This window comes from Myotis brandtii, unplaced genomic scaffold, assembly GCF_000412655.1.
Source record: "Myotis brandtii unplaced genomic scaffold, ASM41265v1 scaffold208, whole genome shotgun sequence".
In the NCBI taxonomy this organism is placed as follows: domain Eukaryota; kingdom Metazoa; phylum Chordata; class Mammalia; order Chiroptera; family Vespertilionidae; genus Myotis; species Myotis brandtii.
In genome coordinates this window covers 5,169,985-5,177,942 of record NW_005357764.1, presented here as the reverse complement: position 1 = coordinate 5,177,942, position 7,958 = coordinate 5,169,985, and the positions used below count along the sequence as shown (strand labels likewise).

Genomic DNA, 7,958 nt, shown 5'->3' with positions numbered 1-7,958 from the left:
ACGCGGCCCCACACCGCCTGGGGCCGCAGCTGACACCGGCTCGGCCCCAGCACCAAACCCGGGACTCAGATCCCGGCTCCTCTCGGCCACCGCCGCCTGAGAATCTGCTGGCAGGATGTAGACTTTCCTGGGTTAGAATAAAAACATTTCGGAGAGATGCAGCCACAGAGCCCCCAATAGTTGTCAAGCAATTGATCAAGGGCTGTTAAGTGGTGGTAAGAGGGAAGGAGGGGACCACCCCTAGGGCATCCAGCACAGCCCCCCGCCGCTTCCTCCTCCCCGAGAAGGTCTGGCGGGGGTAGGGCGTGGGGGATGATCGTGATGCCCACATCCTCCCCTCCGCTTTCCTGGAGGAGAGGCGAGGGACGTTGGCTGAGAGGCGTTGCCGTGTGTTTGGAAGGTGCTTTCTACTGGCGGATGCCGCTGCCCTGTGCAGCCGCCTGGCTTCTCCTGGCTGCGGTGTCTGCAGATGTTCTGTTCATGGGATTGCTGGCCATGTGGTCAATATATAGACCAAGGCCTCGTTCAACAGTTTGGGTGCGTTTTATAACCCTGCTTCCTAGCCACACGCTAGGGAGGCTTGGCAGGCAAGGAACTTACATTTGCAAGCACACCTCCGTGTTATCATCCTGAGTACTGCACTGAATGGTTTTGTATCTTGTACCAGGAGTGTGTTTGCCTTTTTAAAAAAATATTTTATTGATTTTTTACAGAGAGGAAGGGAGAGGGTAGAGAGTTAGAAACATAGATCAGCTGCCTCCTGCACACCCCCTTCTGGGGATGGCAACCAAGGTACATGCCCTTGACCGGAATCGAACCTGGGACCTTTCAGTCCAAAGGCCGACGCTCTGAGCCAAACCGGTTAGGGCTGTGTTTGCCTTTTGGGCAGCACAGAGTCTCCTTAGGAGTGGCACTGGATAGCCCCTCATTTCGGCTACTCCTGGCGCACCTTTGTCTCATTTTCCCAAAACATGGCCTCTAGCCTGGTCTCAGCTCCAAGGCAAGAACATAACAGTTAAGAACCATAATACCCTAGGGCCTAGGAAATTCTACCACCATTTGAGTGATGAATGAAACAGTAAGTACATAAAACTTCCATGTATTTTCTAGCACCTGCAAACATTTCTAAACCTTTCAACCAAAATATGTACCGATGAATGTGCAGACAGAGCAAAGACATCAGGACATTATATCTAAAAATGAGTCAAGGTTAAAGGTGACCACCTCCTTTTTTAAGCATGTTGCTGTATTCCAAGTACATATTCTATGGAAGCCACCTGGAAGATGTGAGCACCTAACAGTTCTCTGCTCTCTAGAATTTCAATACCGAATGGGACTTTCTCTCACCCTCCAAATCAACATGTGATAAATAATTATCCTAAGCACCTGAAAGTGGGAGAGGCGGTGAGGATGAAGAGACTGGAAGAGTAAACTAATACCATAAATTGCATATCAACAGATCTTTGTATCATCATGAATAATTAGTTAGTTTTTTCACGTGCCTTGGAAGTTTCAGCAAGCACCTAAGGAACATTTTAAGAACCCGAATTGCTCTAAAAAAAAAAAAGGGTTCTTTTAAGATCATTTCTCAATTTCTCTTAGCCTTTCAGCTACATAGCTGGTGCGTTCGTATAACAATAACTTAAGAGATTTTAAAATAAATGCCAGAAGAAAGGAAGAGGAAAGCAAAAAAAACACAAAACAAATCCGTGTCTAATGAGGATAAAGTAGGATGTTATCAGCTGTTTGACATACAGCTGATAAAAATTATCTTCAGCTAGGCATCCTTGAGGTCTGATTACAGAAGTGACCCTACCTGCCCACACACCTAAAATTTATTTAAGAGATCAACCTAGGTTCTTCCTGGCTTTTAGGAAGAAGACTGGTATGGCTGGGTTCCTTGCTAGTTCTTCCAAGCCATGGCGCTTCCCAGCACGTTCTTTTTGTGGTTTGGCTGCCTTTCCTGGCTGTGTTATCCTAGTAGCCTTGGTTCTCTGGCTTCTCGGGGAGAGGCTCAGATTGCAGCCAGTGCTGAACTGGAACCTGAGGCCGAGCCTTGGGCCTTGCTGCAGCCTCTAGATGGGAGGGACAGATCTGGCCTCCTTTCCCCTCTCTTCAAGGTTCTGTGTGATGGGCAAGGTGGGGTCCCTAGGCTGCAGCCAGACTCCAGAGCTTTGCGCTACATGAAGAGGCTCTATAAGGCCTATGCTACCAAGGAGGGGATCCCTAAATCCAACAGAAGTCACCTCTACAACACTGTTCGGCTCTTCACCCCTCATGTCCAGCCCGACAAGCAGGCTTCTGTGGACCAGGTGACAGGTGTGTGGGAGCAGATTGGTCAATGGGGGGAGGGAAGATGATAGACTGGGCTGCACTTCAGTTACAGAAAGAGCTGGGCCTTGCTTCTTGAATTGCATTTTACTTCTCATGATACTCAGTTTCCAAATTCAAACAAATCTGGTACTTGATCTTACTGTTTCTTCCAGCGCCCTCGTGGGTTAAGGGGGGCTGATATGTTAGAATGTTAGAGCTAGAAGAGACGTAATGGCTCTGAAGGCCGAGGAAAGTGCTGCTGGAGAAGGTTAGCATCTTGTCCAAGGTCACAAAATCAAGACTGGAAACCCGGTATTTTGACTTCCAGTTGCTTATTCTTTCTATTCTCCAATACTGGCCTGAAAATGTGCCTAAGATACCTCATAGCTATTGGTATGCTTTGTCACACATGCTGTTTTCCCCTTGTTTGTTGCTTTCTGTGAGAGGAAAGCTTAAGTGCTGATATGGAGTAGTAGGTCCTCACAAGAACAGTCATCAGTTTGACTCAGCACCTTGGTGAGTGTGTGTGAAAGGAGCAGTGCTTTAAAAAAAATCTATATTCACTAGGTCATGGTTTTAACCCAAAAGGCCAGAGGTGGCTATTTCAAACCCTTCCTCCTTTCTTGCTGTCCTATTTTATTTTGGTGGTTTTAGATCCTCATTTGTTGTCTGTCTCAAGTGTTCCAAATTAACTTAGATAATTAAGCTTTCTTTATTGACGCCATCCATTAAGGCAGTGGTTCTCAACCTTGGCTGCACATTAGAATCACCTGGGAATCTTTTTAAAATTCTGATTTTTGGGCCTCATCCTCTGGAAATTCTGTTTCTTTGTTACTAATGTTGTGGCCCCACCCCATAACAAAGAAACAGAATTTCCGGAGGATGAGGCCAGAAATCAGGATTTTAAAAAGATTCCCAGGTGATTCTAATGTGCAGCCAAGGTTGAGAACCACTGCATTAAGGCTTAGAATGTCTGCTTAACAAACCTAGTGGGGCTTTTTGTTGTTGTTAATCCTCACCTGAGGATATTTTCCAATGATTTTTAGAGAGAGTGGAAGAGAGAGAGAGAAAAAAAATTCATTGGGCCCTGACCGGTTTGGCTCAGTGGATGGAGCGTCGGCCTACGGACTGGAGGGTCCCGGGTTCGATTCCGGTCAAGGGCATGTACCTTGGTTGTGGGCACATCCCCAGTAGGGGGTGTGCAGGAGGCAGCTGGTCGATGTTTCTCTCTCATCCATGTTTCTAACTCTCTATCCCTCTCCCTTCCTCTCTGTAAAAAATCAATAAAATATATATATTAAAAAAAAATCCATTGGTTGCCTCCTGCACGCACCTAGACCAGGGCCAGGAAAACTGCAACCAAGGTACGTGCCCTTGACTGGAATCGAAGCCAGGACCCTTCAGTCCACGGGCTGGTGCTCTATCCATTGAGCCAAACCGGCTAGGGCCAAACCTAGTGTTTTGTTTTTTATTATAATTTTCCCTCTAGAGACTCCCCAAGAGAAAAATAGTATTTTCCTTATTTATCGTCCTCTGTTTGGAACAAATTATTAAGATTCTAAAAATTAAACTGTCTTATAATTCCCTGTTATTTCAATTCACCACCAAAGCTGTTTTGACTTTCTGGTGAGAAAATATCCACTTGTAATTGCTGGGAATTTCTTATAGCCCCAATTACCTGTATTTTCTGTATACACTCCCCCCCCCCTCCATTTTTCCATTTTTTGAGGTTTGAGGAAATGGGAAAAGAGAAGGGAGAAAGCACATTCAAAAGTACTAATTCCTTGACTTGACTTCCTGTTCTGTTCGATTGTATTCAGGCACTATTGGTGACTTTTTTCTCCCCAGGAACCGTGCCATCAGTGGACCTGCTGTTTAACCTGGATCGAGTTACTGCCGTGGAACACCTACTCAAGTCAGTCTTGCTATATACTTTCAACAACAACTCAGTTTCTTTCCCCTCCGCTGCCAAATGTGTGTGCCACCTGGTGCTGAAAGAGCCAGCGTCTAGTTCCAGCAAGACACTCCCTAGAGCTCCACACTCCGTTACCTTTAAGTCACAGTTTGAATTAAAAAAGAAATACAAATGGGTTGAGGTTGATGTGACTGCCCTGCTTCAGCCTCTGGTGGCCTCCGACAAGAGAAGTGTTCACGTGTCTGTGACCTTTACATGCGTGAAAGCCCAGCTGCAGCACCCCTCAGCACAGGACGGTCCCCTCAACCTGGCGCGCCCCTCACTGCTTCTGTACCTGAACGACACAAGTGCGCAGGCTCATCACAGGCGGCATTCCCTCCACTATAAAAGGAGCCCGTCACAGGTTCCTGACCAGGGAGGTCTGCCTGCCTGTCCTATAGGAGAAGAGGCTGCTAAGGGAGTAAGATCTTCCCGTCACCGTCACCGGAGAGGACAGGAAACTGTCAGCTCAGGATTGAAGAAGCCTCTGGTTCCAGCTGCTTTCAACCTGAGTGAATACTTCAAACAGTTCCTTTTTCCCCAAAACGAGTGTGAGCTCCATGACTTTAGACTTAGCTTTAGTCAGCTGAAGTGGGACAACTGGATTGTGGCCCCGCACAGATATAACCCCCGGTACTGTAAAGGGGACTGTCCAAGGGCAGTTGGGCATCGGTATGGCTCTCCAGTTCACACCATGGTGCAGAACATCATCTATGAGAAGCAGCTTGACTCCTCGGTGCCAAGACCATCGTGTGTGCCTGCCAAGTACAGCCCTCTGAGTGTGCTGACCATTGAGCCTGATGGCTCAATAGCTTATAAAGAATATGAAGATATGATAGCCACTAAGTGCACCTGTCGTTAACAGATGGTCCTCTAAAACCTTGAGCCTCTTTGGCAAAGTAAATGCCCTGCGCCCACCTGTGCCTTCATGTGTCGAATCTCTAAATATAATGCAGTGTGTCTTGTATAAGGAGGAGTCTGTGTAGATTAGCACATTCTGTGGTATCTGTCAGTGTAAAGGGACATCTGCCTTTTTATTTACAAATGTAAATGAGTGTAATTATTTTGGTGGGCTTTCCATTTTTTTCCCCCTAAGCAGTTATTTTTTTCTTTTCATAAGTCTTTTTTTTAATGTTAAAAACTTAATGAGCATTAATTTTGAATGGAATTGCAGCTCTAAGTAGACAATTCAGAATGTTGTAGTCTTATTTAATGGAAGAATAAATTCCTGCCAGTGGCATAAATTTTCTATATGTGTGTTTATTAAATAAAGATTGCTTTTATATGGTGATTTGGGAGGCAGAGGAAGCATGTCTAAAAGCTAGTCTTGGCTCAACCTTTGATCTCTTTCAGAGTAAAAGAGAGGCTAACTTCTTTACCTACATCCTGATGAAGTGAGGTTCACTAGGTCTGGAGTGTATGCAACATTTCTATTGCATTAATGTGACTGGTACACAGTATTCTAATTCTGCTCGTTAGATGACTTGTATAAATTGATTCACATCAAACAATATAATATTTGTTCCATTTATTTAAAGGAAATTTCCTTGCAGATTTTTTCCCAAGAAATTGCAGGGTTAAAGATTTTTAAAATGCATTTTCTTCTTTATGTATTTAGATCTCTGACGCTATGGGAGGAAGCCAAGGAGCATTTTTGTTTGTTTGTTTCCAGTTTCCCTTAGCTCCCATCACTCCACCCCCACATATTTTTTTCAGGTGGACTTTGGACTGTTCCACTGATCCAAGCTGGCAGTGAGGAGGTTATATTACAGAGGGGGCCTTGTTTGAATATGAGGGCTTATATGTGGGTTTTCAGTCAATTTACCTTAAGAAAGTCCTAGAGGCATGGAGGGCTGATGCAGTTGATTTCTGTTTCAGAGTTTCTAAAACCTTCATCTACAAACCAGAAGTAATTCCTAGGTACAAGAAGTATTTAACCATTCTTGTAAATGATGTTTTCTTGGATTTTGATATAATGGTGTTGAATCTGCAGATCAGATTGGGGAGTATTGCCATCTTAATGCTATCCATGAATATGGGATGTTTTCCCCTTTATTTAGGTCTTTTTTTTCCCCCTCAAAAATGTTTTGTAGTTTTTGAGTAAGTTTTGCATCTTTTGTTAAATTTATTTCTAAGAATTTTATTCCTTTTGATGTTATGAATGGAATTGTTTATTTTATTTTGGGGTTGTTGCCTGGTGCTGTCATGCATACACATTACAAACCTGCACATACTGACATAAATGCTCTGTTTTCTGCTCATGATTTTTTCCCCTTGAAAACATTTCAGAAAAGAGGTACTGAAATGGAGGGAGAAATTTTAGGTGGCCCAGTTTCCAAATAACTTTACCATCTTGTTGTGTAACTTTGAAGGCATTATTATTCTTTGGTAAAGGAGGCTGCAAGTCTAAGAGATAAATGGTTTTTCAGGGGTTACTTCTGTCATTCTTAGGAATAAAACATTCCTAGAATGGAAAGGCCACGAGTAAGGGTGGCAAGGTACAACCGAACTTATTTGAAAGTAAGTCTCCCTTAGATATGGCTGTTTTCAAATGGACCACGTGAAATATAAACTCAAGGAATTCCTTATAGTTCCTCAGTTACCTTCAAGTAATTTAATTCTTGTTTCTCTGAAGCAGAACTTTGTTTTGTTGTTTGTTTTTTTGTTTTTTTTCATGGCTTCGCCTGTGGCTGAGTGTGGAATGTGCTCTGCAATCTAGAGGTTTGGAAAAGAAGAAAATGAAAGGGTAGTTCTGATGGACATTAAATATCACGGTCAGTGCCAGAATTAGGAACAGAAAAAATAGTTCATCCTTACAGGTAAGTTCTAAAATGGATTTACTTAAAAATTAGCTTGAATAACTTTTTTCTTTTAGGTTTTATTTGTAAATCTAGTTTCTCTCATTCATAAGACAGTGTTAATATTCAGGGCTGATGTGTCTGCTAAATTTAAACTTCAAAGATTCTCTTCTACACAATTGAGGAGCATATACCGGTCTTCCAACTGCCTCCTCCATATAAAACCTCTTTTTCTTGGGTTACTCTTACAAAAGCTGCCACTTTAGAAAATAAATGACAAAGGACAGCAGTGATTTAAATCTGGAAATTTAAGGATGAGGCCACATCTGCCTTAAATAGATGCATTCAGCTTTGGTATTTAGTCCAGATGAGATACGAGGCCACCTAATGCGATGAGTGTCTTAGTGTGCCAGGGAACAACGGGGCATGTCAGGAGCTGCTTTTACCTTCAGCTCCGAGTTTCCTGCTTTTTATCGGTTTAAATCAACTCCTGTGTTACGTTGAATACTTTGTGTTTTACTAATCGGTTTCAAGCGCAGTAGCCGCTTGGACTTTGTTTAGAGCTCAGTGTAGACAGTCTGGGGGGAAATAAAGTTGCTCTTTCATGGAGGAAGTATTCCTGGTTACATAAGTGATAAAAGAAAAGTGCTCAGATAGAAGAACTTGGTTTATGTCAAACCTTAGTCAATTATAATTTGTAACTTTGGAGTGATTGTAACTTATGATAAAGTGAAGTGAAATGTTAACATGTAAATATTCTTTTAGAGGATGTTAGTCCCAGAAACATGCCTTAAGTATAGAGATTGGCTGGATGGGTTGATACAATAGAAAAGTATGCTCTTCTGTCCATGAACTGTTGTCTAATTAGAAGGAAAAACAACCACAACCAGGAG

At 43.2% G+C, this 7,958-nt stretch overlaps 1 protein-coding gene across 3 annotated transcripts; it reads left to right on the top strand.

The window, feature by feature from the left end:
• The first annotated feature begins 6 nt into the window (after positions 1 to 6).
• Positions 7 to 5,511, top strand: GDF9 (growth differentiation factor 9). 3 transcript variants are annotated; one of them, XM_005865549.2, is made up of 3 exons: positions 7 to 215; positions 2,121 to 2,319; positions 4,162 to 5,511. In XM_005865549.2, exons 2-3 carry the CDS (start codon positions 2,184 to 2,186, stop codon positions 5,127 to 5,129), a joined length of 1,104 nt encoding a protein of 367 aa, XP_005865611.1. In that variant the 5' UTR covers positions 7 to 215; positions 2,121 to 2,183; the 3' UTR covers positions 5,130 to 5,511. The 3 variants fall into 3 exon arrangements, with proteins under 3 accessions (XP_005865611.1, XP_005865608.1, XP_005865610.1); XM_005865546.2 differs by having other exon boundaries at positions 7 to 537; XM_005865548.2 differs by lacking the exon at positions 7 to 215 and adding an exon at positions 819 to 1,078.
• The last annotated feature ends 2,447 nt before the right edge of the window (positions 5,512 to 7,958 follow it).

Excerpts from the sequence above, each read along its gene's own strand:
- GDF9 (XM_005865546.2), top strand. The coding sequence starts at position 313 with ATGATCGTGATGCCCACATCCTCCCCTCCGCTTTCCTGGAGGAGAGGC. Across the intron at positions 538-2,120 it reads GGCCTCGTTCAACAGTTTGG|GTTCTGTGTGATGGGCAAGG; the intron begins GTGCGTTTTATA and ends CCTCTCTTCAAG. Across the intron at positions 2,320-4,161 it reads TTCTGTGGACCAGGTGACAG|GAACCGTGCCATCAGTGGAC; the intron begins GTGTGTGGGAGC and ends TTTTCTCCCCAG.